Here is a 16,741-nt window from a genome sequence, read left to right on the forward strand (position 1 = left end):
AGGATATTGGGCATAATATCTTGTTTGAGGACTGGGAAAGGTTGTGGACCACAGGGCTGAACTTCACTGCATGTAATGCTTTGAAGGAAAATGTAATGAAAATGATATATAGATGGTACATGACCCCAGTTAAACTTGCCAAAATATACCATCTGTCTGATAATAAATGTTGGAAATGTAAAGAACATGAAGGAACATTCTTTCACCTCTGGTGGACTTGCCCTAGAGTGAAGGCCTTCTGGGAAATGATATATAATGAGTTGAAAAAGGTATTTAAGTATACCTTCACTAAGAAACCAGAGGCCTTCCTTCTGGGCATTGTCGGCCAGAAGGTGTTAAAGAAGGACCGAACATTTTTTATGTATGCAACAACGGCAGCAAGGATACTTATCGCTAAGAGCTGGAAAACTCAAGATCTACCCACACTGGAAGAGTGGCAGATGCAGCTGATGGACTATATGCAACTGGCCGAGATGACTGGTAGAATTCGAGACCTGGGAGAAGAGAGGGTTGAAGAAGACTGGAAGAAATTCAAGATTTATTTACAAAAGTATTGTAATTTGGTTGAAGGCTAAGAAGGATGCTAGATCATAAATAACTGCCTACCATCGAATTCGATTTGAATTTGACGATAAGTGAGATTGAGGAAAATATAAAATTTTTGGAGAATTACTAGATTAAATTAATTGAATGAGATTTAAGAATGTAAACAAGATGATAAATTGCTGGAAAAAGGTCACAATGATGTAAGTGGGAGTGGGAGACGTGAGGGAGTCCAAAGAAGTGTTGAAAAATGTGTTATGATACATGTTACATTGTTTATCATTTTTACATTTTGTACTTAAAAAATCTCAATAAATATTTATAAAAAAAAAAAATAGAAAGATAGCTATAGGATTAAAAGGTGAAGCTTGAGTGTTTCAAGAAAGGCAAGAAGGGAGGGCAATAGTGATTCCCAAAATCTCCCAGAATCTCCCAGAATGCCACACAGAAAAGAACCAATGTTTTACTATACTGGTATAGAAAGAGAACATCCTTTCACAGCAGCATCACGTTTTCAGATTTGGGCCAGCCTCCCACCCTCTATAAGGGACGCGGCTGGCGCTGTGGGTTAAACCACAGAGCCTAGGACTTGCCAATCAGAAGGTCGGCGGTTCGAATCCCTGCGACGGGGTGAGCTCCCGTTGCTCGGTCCCTGCTCCTGCCAACCTAGCAGTTCGAAAGCACGCCAAAGTGCAAGTAGATAAATAGGTACCACTCCAGCGGGAAGGTAAACAGCATTTCTGTGCGCTGCTCTGGTTCGCCAGAAGCGGCTTAGTCATGCTGGCCACATGACCCGGAAGCTGTTCTCTGGCTCCCTCGGCCAATAAAGCGAGATGAGCGCCGCAACCCCAGAGTCGGTCACGACTGGACCTAATGGTCAGGAGTCCCTTTACCTTTACCTTTTACCCACCCCCTACCCTGCTTTTCCCAACCTGTAGAAGGACCAGACTCCAGTTTCTCGCCTCTTGATCCCTCTGCAAAGCTTTTTTCCCCACCCTCCCCTCTTCCCCACTGAAGTTTTCTAAATCCGGCCCACAGACGGTCTGGGAACCAGCATGTTTTTACATGAGTAGAATGTGTCCATTTATTTAAATTGCATCTCTGGGTTATTTGTGGGGCATAGGAATTTGTTCATCCCCCCCCCCTCAAAATATAGTCTGGCCCACCACATGGTCTGAGGGACAGTGGACTGGCCCCCTGCGGAAAAGCAAAGGAAGGAGAATGATAAAGGAATCTAATGTTGGATATTTGTTATAGAAATGAGTATTACATTTAGTAGACAAAGAATTTGAACAGGAACATCATGGAAGTAAGAATGAGGAGTCAAAATGTTGAGGGAATATTGTATTGAAACTGAATTGAATTTGTTAAATTGTATGAAAATTAATTTAAAAAATATGTAACATAAAGAGAACAAGATGCTGCATGAAGTGAGCCAATGGCTTGATCCAGTAGGGCTTTGCTTTTTACTTCAGAGCCCATGGTGATTTCAATAAATTAAACAGAGTAGAACTTTTGATCAGATTTTTTCTTTTTACTTCAGGATTGGCACAATGAGGAACGATATTTCCCTCCACAGAAGGGGAATACTGCCATAGGAAGACAAAGAATGTCATTCATTTCTATAAACCTTTTAAGAACTGTATTACATTCTGCAAACATTTCTGTGTGCTTGGATATTCAATTGCCTTCAAACCAGCCATGGCCATTATTCCATGAAATCCATCTTGAACATGATACCATGTCACTGGCACACCGTGGTCCTCTAGCCGCTTCTTATACAACAGCCCATCGTCCCGGAGAAAATCATATTCACAGGTTAGAATGAAAGCCTCTGGGAGCTGGCGGATTATGTCATCCTCTGCTAAAAGGGGGGCAAACATTGTCTCATAACCTCTTTTAACTTGTTCATAAAGTTCTTCTGAAAATGGGGCAGGTGCTACAGGAACATAGCCCCTAGCTTTAAATTCTTCTGGAATGTTATCAACACTGATCCATTTTTGGTATTTCTCTCTCAAATCAGGAGGGACATGGGCACCTTTCAGAATTCCATCTACATTCATTGTCTTCCCAGTGAGATATGTCAAACCAACTTTGACAGTTCTTTTCCGGAACATGGGAGGAACTGAATGGTTTTGCTGATAGGATGGCAAATTGAAGTCCACTGCTTGGAGGAATGGGTAGATCAGGACCTGAGCTCGCACCTTTGGGAGGTCCTCTCTGGTCACCAGTTCTTGGCAAATGGCTGCAGCAAAAGTGCCTCCACTACTCTCCCCAACAATGGTAATGCAGTTGGGGTCCACTCCGTATTCCTCTGCATTTTTCATAAAATGTATTACAGCAGTTAAACAGTCCTGTACAGGGACTGGATATGGATGCTCAGGAGCTAAACGAAATCTAAAGAAAAAACAAGATATCATCAACATTTGACATCATACTTCGGGCTGAGGTACCTTCAGCACCCCCAAGGAGGCTGGGTCCCCCTAAGCTGATTGACATTTCCATTCAAATGGTTATGTGCTCCATGTCATGTGATCATTTATGCAATATGGGACTTACCGGGGGGGGGGCCAATATTTACTCAGGTTGGCACCCCTGCCTTCATGCAAGCAAGACAAATTCCAGTCAGGCAGATGCCACTCAAGGAGGGTGCAAAAGAGGGGCAATGGTGCAGAGGTGGGGGTCTGCGGTGATTTCAGAGGGAAGAGGAGGAGTTTGGATTTGATATCCTGCTTTATCACTACCCTAAGGAGTCTCAAAGCGGCTAACATTCTCCTTTCCCTTCCTCCTCCACAACAAACACTCTGTGAGGTGAGTGGGGCTGAGAGACTTCAAAGAAGTGTGACTAGCCCAAGGTCACCCAGCAGCTGCATGTGGAGGAGCGGGGATGCGAACCCGGTTCACCAGATTACGAGTCCACCGCTCTTAACCACTACACCACACTGGCTCTTTAGGGAGAACTGAAGAGGCCTGGAGTGGAGCATTGAGCCCCAGTGCCTGAGGTTTTCCATGGTAATATAATGCTAGTTCACATCCTGTTCTCAGTGGCCAGTGGTCAATCATTGGAGAAACTCACAATCAGAACATGAATCCTGTGGTGCTCTTCCCTCCCACAGCTTCCAGCAACTGGCATTCAGAAGGACACTGTCTCCACCTGCAAATGCAGGCTATAGCCATCATGGCTAGTAGCCACTGGTAGTCTTATACCGTGTGCATTTGTCTAATCCTCTTTTAAAGCCACCCAAGTTGGAGGCCATCATTGCCTCCTGAGGGAATGAGTTCCACAGCTGAACTACACACTGCGTAAAGAAGTACTTTCTTTTAGGTGAATCTTCTAGCATTCAGCTTCATTGAATGTCCACATGTTCTAGAGTTAAGAGAGAGGGACAAAAGCATTTATCTAGTTTTATGTAAGAGTAGTTTAATGTTCCTTATATGACGCCTTGGAAGGACTTTTGTCCTGAAAGGCAGGATAGAGATAATTGCAACAGACAGAACTAGCATAGATTGAGACGCCATATTAGCCTCTCATGGTGGATGAGGTTATCCATGAATACTAGTCACAAGGCCGATGGGCCATCTCCACTATCACAGGCAGTAATGCTTCTGAATACCAGATGATGTACATTGCAACTGGGAGCAGTGCTCCTGTGTCTGGGTCCAGCTTGTGGGCTTTTCATTGGGATATTTGGTTGGCCACCGTGAGAACAGGATGTTGGGCCCCCTTTGGCCTGATCCAGCATCTTAAAGCCAGAGGGACTGGGTCCAAAGGCATAAAAATCAAAATACAAAGGTGAACACCCATTCTAAAGGTTGGCAAATTCACGATGTTGGCAAAATCAGCCGTTTTCTGGGCTCATGTGGAAGGGTTAGAAACTGAAGCGTGAAGATACTTACTCAACACACATAACCACTGAGTCGGTTCCGTGGGCAAGCGAATAGCAGATCCTTTCAGAAGTTCCTGGAAAAAGGCACACAACCTTTAACGAGTCTCCTTTGGCAACAACTAAGCTGAACTGAACCCTTTATAAATGGGGCATCACTAGTTGAAAACCATTATGTACATTTTGTTCCCTCCTGATCCACAGTTTCAATGGGTAAAACTCAGAAGAGAACCAAAAAATCCCTACTTTTAAAGCAAGGTGTGCTAGGAAGAACAAAGACTGGGATCCATTTTGGACTGGCTAGCTAAAGGCTGGCTGGGAAAGATGCCTTTGACTCCAGTGCTGCACAGCTGTGGGAACAAGCCCTGCTTGAGATGACCATGGACTCCCTCCATGCAGAATGAACGTGTAAATATGTGAATAAGTCAGAACAGGGCCAAACAAACCTCAGACCACATTTTTGGGCTTCTTTCAAATTAATTCTGACCATCTCTGGAACACCTTTCATAGAAGTCCATTGAAGTACGAAGCACAAATACCTTCTTTGGCATTTTTCATTGACCTTGACATTAGGAATTAATACAGAACCAGACATCTCTGGAACAGGAAGGCTCAGCCCTGTTTTCTTACCACACAATCCCATCCTGCCATGTTAAGCTGCCTACAGTTCAGAAACTTCAGCTGGTGCGCAATTCAGCAGCCAGGTTGCCCACCGTGGTTTGAGCATATAATGCCAATCCTGGTGTGACTGTATTGGCTGCCAATTTGTTTCTGGGCCCAAGCCCAGAACTGTTGTGGCTCCCTGTTTGTGGAATGCTCTCCCCCGGGAGACTCACCTGGCGCCTTCGTTTCATATCGTCAGGTGCCTTTGGCTAATTAACCAATAGACGGCCTTTTAAACTGTGTGTAGGCACAGGTTATTGACATTGTTTGTTGTTATTCTTTATATTGTTATAGATTTGGGGGGAGACCACCCTAAACCTTAGAAATTAATAAGTTGATTATTATTTGGAGCAGGCATAGGCAAACTCCGGCCCTCCAGATGTTTGGGACTACAATTCCCATCCTCCCTGATCACTGGTCCTGTTAGCTAGGGATATGGGAATTGTAGTCCCAAACATCTGGAGGGCCGGAGTTTGCCTATGCCTGATTTGGAGTATTGAAGGGAAGATTGGAGGCCAGCGGAAAAAACACTTTCCAAGTCAGTGCCTCACTTGGATAGAGGCCTTAACATGACAAAGGGGCTGGTGGCACATATGTGAGGAATTCTTGGGCCTGAGCAGAAAGAGGTTGTCAGACTCATGGCAATGGGGGGGGGTTGAGTTTTCAGGAAAAGAGTGTCTTTAGAGCGGTGTTTCCCAAGCTTGGGTCTCCAACTGTTCTTAAACTACAATTCTCATCATCCCATACTACTGGTTTGGCAGAGAGTGGAGGTGGTGCCCAACTTTTGTAGCAGTATTCATAAAGCTAAAAATAAAAACCCAGAGGCAGCACAAACCACCCCCACCCCTCCATAGCAAACATTTCATGACCTTTACATTAAAGTATCACCCCAAATTCTCCACAAACAACAAAGTGAACCATTTCAAAGAACTTACGGATGCTTGCAAATAGTGCAACCCCTCCATGAAGATAGATGATTCCTTTCCTCTTCCCAGCAGGTGATGTCTTGGGCCAGTACAGCCTCACAGGCACCCCATCAAAAACCAGGTCCCTTGTGATCATTTTTGGGTCCTTCACTTCTGGAATGAGTAGGTTTAGGATCCTGAGTATGGAATATCTATGGCAGATGCCCAGTTTTTCCAGAATTCCTCCCTGTTTAAACCAAACCATTTAGCATTTTAAATCAGCATTAGATATATGTATTGCATATATGTATTGCCTATGGAACAGAAACCGTGCATGGGAGATGACTGCACTGTTTATCCTTTCCTTCCTCTTGGGATGGAAAATTATTCTCTTTGAGCAGCCCAGAAGTGAATCCCCTGCCCACTCCCCTTTCCTAGTATGCTTCCTGTTATTTCAAACCTTAAGATGCAACACAAATTGAGGGTATTCAGTGCTAGTACTCCTCAGGATAAATCCACTGGAGTGCATAACAACCTAAGCAGTGTAGGAGTGCAAATATCCAGAGTGTGGGGATCAGATGGGATTACTATGAGGAATTATAAAATATGCCTCAAGCCATTGTGTCAGCTGTGAAAGCATGGTGTTGATTGGGTTTAATTCATTGACAGTAATTTCTGATCAAATCCCACAACCCTCTGCATCTCTGGCCATTTCCTCTACTGTCCATTTCTCTCTGCTTGCGTACACAGCCCAGCTGCCAGTTGCTTTGCTAGGCATCACAGCTGTCAACCGTCCCTTATTTGGCGGGAAACTCCCTTATCCCAGCGCCATTTCCCGCTGCTGTCCTGGATTGATGATGTCCCTTAAATTTCCCAGGTTTCAAAGGAAGCAGCTCCTCTCCCTCCCTCCCTGCCAGCCAGGGAGGAGGGAGGCTCCAACTGTGTTGCTTGGTTGCGTTGCTCACCCAATAAGGAGTCTAAGAACGACTGGGGGATGGAGCTTGCATGCCTTGTGCCGATCAAATCGGCCGCGTTGCCTGGGGACTCGCCTTTGCTCAGCGCTTCCCAGCGGAGAGGTGATGGTGTGGTAATATTGAGGCTTGGAAGTGAGCAATAGCCCTGGCGGAGCTGGTCTGGGGAAAGGAGAAAGGTCTGCTTATGGAAAGTAACTGCAGCACTTACCAAGCAACGGTCAGGGGGGCGGAATGAGAAGCAAGGAAACGTGGGGGGGCCACCAGGGGGCTCATTGGAAGATAGCCAACAATAACATCTCTCCGACCCACACGAGGCAATTAAGAGGCTGACATGGGAGTATGCAGCCTCCCTTGCCCCCCCCCAGGGAATGGGGGGGACTGCCTTGCCAGCTGTGCCCATAATTCACCCCCGGATTCGAAAGAAGGGGGTGACCGGGCACTTGGCACAAAGCCCTCGGGTGGGGCCGCTCTCCCGGACGCTGTCTCTGATCGTGCACTGGTTTGCATTACTTCGAAATATATAATTGGATAAAGAAGCAAATGCACATACTTCAAGTGAAGATCGGGTTTAAAGACTGCTGATTAATGGGATCTCTGTGTGCGGAGCGACGGGCTGGACAATAAATCAAGTGAAGACTCATCATTAAAAGATTGGTATGTCAGACTGAAATGGAAAGGGGGGGGAGGAAAAAACTTTTCTTTTTTTTGTCTTATGTGAGTCCCCAATAATCCTCCCTCCCAGAGAGAAAGAATTGTTGCAAATTACTAATCACAAACTGGAGATTAAAAGCTGTGTGGAAATGAATTATTGATCAAAGAGAGGCTGGTGGGAATATCGGGAATGGAAGGAAAGCTTTGTGACGCAGTTTCAAATGGAGATTCGTCAAGTCGGCCTGCCCACAGGAGGACGGGGGGGGAGGAGGACCGTGGTCATCGGAATGTGAATGTATGGTTATCAGAATGTGAATTTGACCTGGCAGGGCCCCCTGAGATACAGATTCGCAGGCCGGTGGAAATCACGGACAGACTGTATGAATGTTTTTTATGGAGGTGTGGAAATGGTGGCTGTCCTTTATGTGATATGGCTCCTGGAGAGTGTAAAATCCACACAGGATATGTTTGTTTTCAACCCGCTTGTGAAGATTATCAGAGATCATAAAGAAAGGAATATATGATTACAATAAAAAGATGAGGAAAATAATAAGGAGACTATCTGGACAGAACTGGATAGAACTGTGAAATTAAAGCAGCAGCAAGAGCGATGTTTGGATCCCTTTCGGAGCGCGAAGTATGGGTACCCCCAATAAAATTTTAAAAATTTGGCTGTATAATTTGGAACTAATGTGATTTGGAATTAATGTGATTTGATTGGACTGTTAATAAAAATTATTTCCAAAAAAAAAAAAAAAAAAAGAGAGAAGCAAGGAAAGGTTATGTTGGGATCCACCTCTGAATTACCTGATGCAATTTGCCAGGAAGGCGCCTGATAACAAATGCTGGAAATGTAAAGAAACTGAGGGAACATTCTTTCACCTTTGGTGGACATGCCCAAAGGTTAAGGCTTTCTGGGAAATGATCTATAATGAACTAAAAAAGGTATTTAAATATACCTTTCCTAAGAAACCAGAGGCCTTCCTTCTGGGCATTGTCGGCCAATTGGTGCCAAAGAAAGATAGAACATTCTTTATGTATGCAACAACCGCAGCAAGAATACTCATCGCAAAGTATTGGAAGACACAAGATTTGCCCACTCTGGAAGAATGGCGGATGCAAGTGATAGACTATATGGAATTGGCAGAAATGACTGGCAGAATCCAAGACCTGGGAGAAGAGTCGGTGGAAGAGGACTGGAAGAAGTTCAAAGAATACCTACAAAAACATTGTAAAATGTTTGAATGTTAAAATGATGTTGGATATAAAGATAATATGGCATTAGTGACATGGTAAAAAGAAAAATGCAAAAATGTTTTAAAAGAGAAGGGTGTAAAGGCCAGAGTAATATTATGTCGAAATTAAACAAAATGATATAAGGGATTAAGTTATAAAGAACATGTAAAAATGGATTTAAAAAGAAAGGGAAAATTGAAGACATAATAGGTTGAAATGTATAATATTGATTAAGATGTGAAAGAGGGTAAGGAGCTGCTGATGGGACGCAGGTGGCGCTGTGGGTAAAAGCCTCAGTGCCTAGGGCTTGCCGATCGAAAGGTCGGCGGTTCGAATCCCTGCGGCGGGGTGCGCTCCCGTCGTTCGGTCCCAGCGCCTGCCAACCTAGCAGTTCGAAAGCACCCCCGGGTGCAAGTAGATAAATAGGGACCGCTTACCAGCGGGAAGGTAAACAGCGTTTCCGTGTGCGGCTCTGGCTCGCCAGAGCAGCGATGTCACGCTGGCCACGTGACCCGGAAGTGTCTCCGGACAGCGCTGGCCCCCGGCCTCTTGAGTGAGATGGGCGCACCAACCCCAGAGTCTGGCAAGACTGGCCCGTACGGGCAGGGGTACCTTTACCTTTACCTTTAAGGAGCTGCTGAATTTGATTGTGTAAAGGGGAATGCAGGAAAGGGAGACGTGAGGAAGTCAGGAAAGAGGGTTATAAAGATAAGAATCCAAAAACTAATTTTCTTTATTTTCTGCTCTTTTTTATTTTTTCTGTCATATGTTCTTTACTGTGTTTTTTTTTAGCTCTGTTGGATTATGTTGCTTTTTATTGTACTTCTTTTCTGTTTTGTTTGATTGTAATATTTGTTTTATTATATAAAACCAAAATAAATATCTTTTTTAAAAAAAAAAAACAATTTGCCAGGAAGGCCACTGGGTGGCAGTACATTACAAAATGACTGAAACATGAAAAGAGGGTGCTGCGATTGTTTGCAAGGGCAAAAGCCCACCTACAGATTAGCTGAGCTCTTTACTTTGGGACCTGTAATCCCTTATTCAAGCTACTGATCCCTTATTTTCAAATCTGAAAGTTAACAGCTATGCCAGGCATGCATCCTGGGCTGTGAAAGATAGTGGGCAGGTTCTTTTGATGTAGCTTTTCTGATATGTTAATTGTAAGATGTTAATCTTAGGGCCGGGAAATAGATCTCACATGAAGGTGATAATGATCCCTGGCCTCCTGGCCTCCTTCTTATCATGTATATTGCTTGCTTGTGACTTCCAGGGTTGCTGGATGCACTCCTTTGTAGTTCTGTTTTGTTTACCCCAGAAATATGCATGCTAACGGTAATTAGTTTTTGTAGGTTAACTTTGTCCCCACGCATAGGCGCCAACTCCATGGGGCCTGAGGGGGCCCGAGCCCCCTCAAAAATTCGTTTGGGGGGGTCCGCCCCCCCCAATAATTTAAGAAAATTATTAGTTATATTATGCTTTGTAAAATCACAAAATTATGTTGGTATTTTTTATTTTCCTTGTTTGATGATAGTTACCTTTTAAAATACATTCAGTAATGAGTTAAAACAAAGCCACTCCCGATCTAGAGAGGGGGTGGGGTTGCGGGCTCTCGACCCATCAACAATCTCGCGGGGCTGGCGTCAGCCCCGCGAGAAGCGGGGATTCCCCCTAGCTCATTAATATTCACCGCCCACGGCGGCAGCCAATCGGCTGCCGCAAAGGGCGGGCCCTCACAGGTTCACTTAAGGTCGGGGCAGCCCGGGGCTCGCCCCTTTCGTTCCCCCAGCAGCAGCGGTTTGGAGGTCTTGGGCCCCCCCAATATTTTTTATAAGTCGGTATGGGCCCCCGCCCCCCCCCCAATATTTTTTATAAGTCGGCGCCCCTGTCCCCACGTGGGGTTTGTTGAAATGCTCAGAGGAAATCTGATTGCTTCTTCCAAACACGGTGACAAAAGTTCTTTTGTGAATAAAACAACCTGGGTGGGTGGACAGGAATTATTATTATACGCAACCAGTCTTGCTGGTTCAAGCCTCTGTGTGTATTTTCATAATCAGAGTTCAATCCTTCCTTTACTTTGGGAACGCCTCAAAGCAGAGCCTGCTGGATTAGGACAATGGCCCATCTAGTCCAGCATCTCGCAGCTGTCAACCAGGTGCCCCAATGGGAAACCCACAAACCCGGACCCAAGCACAGGAGCCCTCTCCCCTCCTGTGTTTTCCAGCAACTGGTGCTCAGAAGCATTGCTGCCTCCATCTCTAGAGCCAGAGCTAGTTAATAAGCATCCATAGCTATTGCCTCCATGAATTTCTCTATTTCTCGTTGGAAGCTATTCAACTTGGCAGCCATCACTGCCTCTTGTGAGAGTGACTTCCATGGACTGAATATATTATGTGTGAAGAAGTCCTTTCTTCCATCTGTCCTGAATCTTCCAACATTCAGCTTCATTGGGTTGTCTACAAGTTCTAGTGTTGTGAGAGAAGGAGGAAAACCTTTCTCTCTCTATTTTCTCCATAATCTTAAACATTTCTATCACGTCGCCTCTTACTTGCCTTTTCTCTTTTTTTTTTTAAATAATTTTTATTCGTTTTTCAAACACATAATAAAAACAGAACAAGACAAACAGAAGAAAAACAAGAAAATCAAAACACACAAAACAATTAGACCAATATAACTTCAAAATCATCATTTCATACCCTTCTTTCTTTTGACTTCCCCATACCTCCCCATCCCTGCATCCTTGTTTAGTGATTCTTTAGCAACCCTTAAGTCAATTGTCTTAATTCCCTTTCATAAAGTTTCCTTTAGTTTTTTAGTTACTGCTGCAATTCTTTACCTCTTACCCCCTGACATCTTAACATTCCTCAATTTTGCAATAGTTTTTGAGATATATTTTAAATTTCTTCCAGTCCTCTTCCACTGTCTCCTTCCCCTGGTCGCGGATTCTGCCCGTCATCTCAGCCAGTCCCATAAAGTCCATCACCTTTGTTTGCCATTCTTCCAGAGTAGGTAGTTCTTGCATCTTCCAATACTTTGCCAGTAGAATTCTTGCTGCTGTGGTGGCATACATAAAGAAAATCCTATCCTTCTTTAACACCAATTGGCCAACCATACCCAAGAGAAAAGCCTCTGGTTTCTTAGGAAAAGTCCACCTAAGGACCTTCTTAATTTCATTATAGATCATTTCCCAGAAAGCTTTAACCTTTGGGCAGGTCCACCAAAGGTGGTAAAAAGTGCCTTCAGTCTCATTACATTTCCAACACTTATTGTTAGGCAGGTGATAAATTTTTGCAAGCTTGACGGGGGTCATGTACCACCGATAGATCATTTTCATAATATTTTCTTTTAAAGCATTACATGCAGTAAATTTAATACCGGTGGTCCATAACTGTTCCCAGTCAGCAAACATAATATCATGACCAATATCTTGTGCCCATTTAATCATAGCTGATTTCACCGTTTCATCCTGTGTATTCCATTTCAACAGCAAGTTATACATTTTTGATAAATTCTTAGTATTGGGTTCCAACAATTCTGTTTCTAGTTTTGACCTCTCTTTCTGGAATCCTACTTTCCTGTCCTGTTTGAATGTCTCATTTATCTGATGATAGTGCAACCAATCTCGAACCTTGGGCTTTAATTTCTCATAACTCTGAAGTTTAACCCTTTCACCATCATATTCTAGAATTTCATAATATTTTGGCCATTTAGAGTCCATATTAAGCTTTTTTACTTCCCTAGCTTCCATTGGTGACACCCACCTGGGGGTTTTACTTTCCAACAAATCTTTGTATCTAATCCAAACATTATACAATGCTTTCCTTACAATATGGTTTTTAAAGCCTTTATACACCTTTGCCTTGTCGTACCATAAATATGCATGCCAACCAAAGCTATTGTCATACCCTTCCAGATCCAAAATGTCTGTGTTCTCAAGAAGTAGCCAGTGTTTCAACCAGCAAAAAGCTGCCGATTCATAATAGAGTCTTAAGTCCGGCAGGGCAAACCCCCCTCTATCCTTTGCATCAGTTAAAATCTTAAATTTAATTCTGGGCTGTTTGCCCTGCCAGACAAATTTTGATATGTCTTTCTGACACTTCTTGAAACAGTCCATCTTATTTGCCTTTTCTCTAAACTAAAATATTTCAAATGTTGCAGCCCTTTTTATAGAGGTGTCGCTTCATCCCTGTAATATATGTAAAATAAACTTACCAGTACAAATCCATATCCCACTAAGAGATTTAAAAGTACCAATGGTGCAGGACGGCTCATTCCTCGAGGCATGTGGGTCCTGGCAAGAGCATAAGAAACTCCCCACACTAACAGCAAGAAATGAATGAAAATAGGTGTATATAATATCAGCATCCACAGAGTTCCACCAAATGCCATTTCCCTTCAACTCAGAGGCACAGAGACAAGGACTTTGCCTTAGACAATGCTGGTGGCTTTTATACAAGAACAGTCGATGTCACCTGCAAGAGGACATCCTCGGACAACCCACTTAATCTCTCAGCTGAGAAGAAAACAAATGGTTTAGGAATGTGGTAATATTGTGCAGGCTAACCATAGACTTGCTTAACAGCTTATCTTTAGAATGACTCGTGGTTAGAATGCCCGAAAACAGGTTGGCTGACAGTTGAAATGGATGCATGCTTCAGCAAATATAGAGCTTGCTTATGCCCAGGGGTTATCAGTATGTGGCTTTATTGCTTGAGTCAATGTGTAAAAGCATAGGAACACAGACCAAAGAAGGAGAAAAAGAAATTAGGAGGAATGGTCATCAAATGCAGAGTAATGGGAGATGTCAACAAAGGGGGGGGGGATTTTAGTATTTTAATTGGGCGGATGTGATAGGCTGTAAACCCTGCACATACCCAGCCAATGGGGAAACAGGAGGGAACCTGCCTCGGGTATAAGGGATATAAGCTTCGGTCTTACTATTTTTGGGTGTGTCTGCTTTTGGAATAGCAAGGAGAGACAAGAAGACCTTCTTAAACAAGCAATGCAAAGAAATAGAGGAAAGCAATAGAATGGGAAGAACCAGAGATCTGTTCAAGAAAATTGGAGATATGAAAGGAACATTTCGTACAAAGTTTTCCATAATAAAGGACAAAAGTGGAAAGGACCTAACAGATGATGGAATATCTGTCTGTTAGGATTGATAAACAAGCCATAATGATGTTTGTTGATGCCGAAAAGGCATTCGATAACATAACATGGGATTTTATGCTGAGAAATTTAGAATATATGGAGATTGGTAAAGAGTTTCTTAACGGAATAAAAGCAATCTACACAGAACAAAAAGCCAAACTGATTATAAATAATGTAGTCACAGAAGAGATAAAGATACAAAAAGGAACAAGACAGGGTTGCCCACTCTCACCGTTACTTTTCATAACGGTATTAGAAGTACTTTTGAATTCGATTAGGCAAAATAAGGAAATAAAGGGTGTGACAATCGGTCGGAACGAATATAAGATCAAAGCGTTCGCGGATGACTTGGTAATAATGATTGAAGAACCAACAAGTACGGTAAAAGAAGTTTTGGAGGAAATGGAACAGTTTGGAAGTGTGGCGGGATTCAAACTAAACAAGAAAAAAACAAAAATGATAGTGAAAAATATGGATCAAGATCAAATAGAAGTATTGCAACAACAAACACAAATAGAGGTGGTTAAAAAGGTGAAGTACCTGGGTATATGGATAACTCCCAAAAATATAGATTTATACAAAAATAACTATGAACCAGTTTGGAAGGAAATAAAGGACCTAGAGGTGTGGGGAAAATTGAAATTGTCATTCTGGGGAAGGATCTCTACAATTAAAATGAATGTGCTTCCAAAGATATTATTCTTATTTCAGACTATCCCTATAATTAAGGGGAATAAGATTTTCAAAGAGTGGCAAAGAGCGATTTCGAGATACATCTGGCAGGGCAAAAAGCCGAGAATTCAATTTAAATTGTTAACAGACATAAAGGAAAGAGGAGGCTTTGCCCTGCCAGATCTGAAACTATATTATGAGGCATCATGTCTTTGCTGGGTGAAAGAGTGGATTAAATTAGAGAATAACGAATTGTTGGATCTAGAGGGGTTCGACAATAGATTTGGATGGCACGCCTACTTATGGCATGAGAAAAGGAGAATCCATAAAGGCTTTGAGAGCCACATCTTTCGGGGTCCTTTAATTGAGGTATGGGACAGGTATAAAAACCTACTAGAACCTAGAACACCACGTTGGTTATCACCTCTAGAAGTTATGAGTGTAAGGAGAATTAATATGAGAAGTAATTGGATAACGTACGGTCAACTGTTATTTAAAGAAGGAGGAAAGTGGAAAATAAAACCGTATGAGCAGGTGAAAGAACATGTATATGATTGGATGCACTACTTCCAAGTAAATGAGATGCTTAAGAAAGATGGCAAAGAACGAGGTTTTACGGATAAGGAATCGAAATTTCAAAGTGAGGTTATAGATAACGACGGTAAAAATTTATCTAAAATGCATAGGCTGTTGTTAGACTGGAATTTGGAAGATGAAGAAGTCAAGTCGGTGATGATTAGTTGGGCCAGGGATGTGGGTCATAATATACAATTTGAGGATTGGGAGAAACTATGGAAGGAGGGTCTGAAATTCACTGCTTGTGTGATGTTGAAAGAGAATATGATGAAGATGTTCTATAGATGGTATATGACACCGGTAAAACTGGCGAAAATGTATAAGACATGTAATAGGTGTTGGAAGTGTAGGGATAAAGAGGGTACTTTCTACCACATGTGGTGGGAATGTAAGAAAGTGAAAGACTTCTGGGAAAAAATATATAATGAGTTAAAGAAGATCTTAAAATACACATTTGTAAAGAAGCCAGAAGTCTTTCTGTTAGGAATAGTAGGAAATGAGATAAAAAGGAAAGATTGTAAATTTTATCGATATGCAATCACAGCTGCAAGAGTGTTACTGGCCCAGAAATGGAAACAGCAAGAAATACCGACCGTGGAAGAGTGGAGAATGAAATTGTTAGATTACGCAGAGTTAGATAAATTGACAGGGAAGATCAGATACTCAAGAGACCAAAAGTTCATCGAGGACTGGGGGAAATTTGTGGAATATCTGGAATATTTAAGTGAAGGACAGATGACGCTTAAGGGATTTAAAGAAGCTCTGTAAAAAAGTAAGAAATATTGTCTAAAGGGAATAGGAAAAAAAGAGATAAACAATGTCAATATAAATTTGAGAAATGTGTAATTAAAATTATGACTATGGATGATTTACGGAACAGCTGAGGGAAGTCCAAAGGAGAAATAAGTTATGAAAATGATGTGAATTAATGTATTTTGTATTGTTTGCTGATGTTGATTAATAAAAATTATATGATAAAAAAAGGAAAGGACCTAACAGAAGCAGAAGACATCAAGAAGAGGTGGCAAGAATACACAGAGGAATTATACCAGAAAGAAACGGATGTCTCATATACCCCAGGCAGTGTGGTTGCTGACCTTGAGCCAGACATCCTGGAGAGTGAAGTCAAATGGGCCTTAGAAAGCACTGCAAATAACAAGGCCAGTGGAAGTGATGGTATTCCAGCTGAACGATTTAAAATTTTAAAAGATGATGCTGTTAAGGTGCTACACTCAATATGCCAGCAAGTTTGGAAAACTCAGCAGTGGCCAGAAGATTGGAGAAGATCAGTCTACATCCCAATCCCAAAGAAGGGCAGTGCCAAAGAATGCTCCAACTATCGCACAATTGCACTAATTTCTCACGCTAGCAAGGTTATGCTTAAAATTCTACAAGGAAGGCTCAAGCAGTATGTGGACCGAGAACTCCCAGAAGTGCAAGCTGGATTTAGAAGAGGCAGAGGAACCAGAGACCAAATTGCAAACAT

At 42.6% G+C, this 16,741-nt stretch overlaps 1 protein-coding gene and 1 long non-coding RNA gene across 5 annotated transcripts; one reads left to right on the forward strand and one right to left on the reverse strand.

Annotated features, from left to right (window-relative positions):
• The first annotated feature begins 1,754 nt into the window (after window positions 1–1,754).
• On the forward strand, window positions 1,755–2,188 carry LOC307205088. Its single transcript, XR_013833853.1, has 2 exons — window positions 1,755–1,909; window positions 2,054–2,188. It is a non-coding gene; the product is annotated as an uncharacterized lncRNA (long non-coding RNA).
• On the reverse strand, window positions 2,057–13,418 carry LOC307204864 (arylacetamide deacetylase-like 4). Of its 4 annotated transcripts, none has more exons than XM_079956938.1 (5): window positions 13,069–13,418; window positions 7,520–7,633; window positions 6,026–6,169; window positions 4,441–4,504; window positions 2,057–2,940 (listed from the first exon to the last, which is right to left on the reverse strand). In XM_079956938.1, exons 3-5 carry the CDS (start codon window positions 6,150–6,152, stop codon window positions 2,166–2,168), a joined length of 966 nt encoding a protein of 321 aa, XP_079813064.1. In that variant the 5' UTR covers window positions 6,153–6,169; window positions 7,520–7,633; window positions 13,069–13,418; the 3' UTR covers window positions 2,057–2,165. The 4 variants fall into 4 exon arrangements, with proteins under 4 accessions (XP_079813064.1, XP_079813062.1, XP_079813063.1 ...); XM_079956936.1 differs by having other exon boundaries at window positions 6,026–6,242; window positions 13,069–13,365; XM_079956937.1 differs by lacking the exon at window positions 7,520–7,633 and having other exon boundaries at window positions 13,069–13,378.
• Between the last annotated feature and the right edge of the window lie 3,323 nt (window positions 13,419–16,741).

This window comes from Podarcis cretensis (assembly GCF_951804945.1).
Source record: "Podarcis cretensis genome assembly, chromosome: 16".
Taxonomy (NCBI): domain Eukaryota; kingdom Metazoa; phylum Chordata; class Lepidosauria; order Squamata; family Lacertidae; genus Podarcis; species Podarcis cretensis.

Bases quoted from the DNA above. Each gene is read 5' to 3' on its own strand.
- LOC307204864 (XM_079956935.1), bottom strand. From the start codon at position 13,245: ATGGCATTTGGTGGAACTCTGTGGATGCTGATATTATATACACCTATT. The intron at 6,243-13,068 runs GTAAGTTTATTT...TGGTTTAAACAG, and splicing joins TGGGATATGGATTTGTACTG to GGAGGAATTCTGGAAAAACT. The intron at 2,941-4,440 runs GTAAGTATCTTC...TTTTTTCTTTAG, and splicing joins TCAGTGGTTATGTGTGTTGA to ATTTCGTTTAGCTCCTGAGC.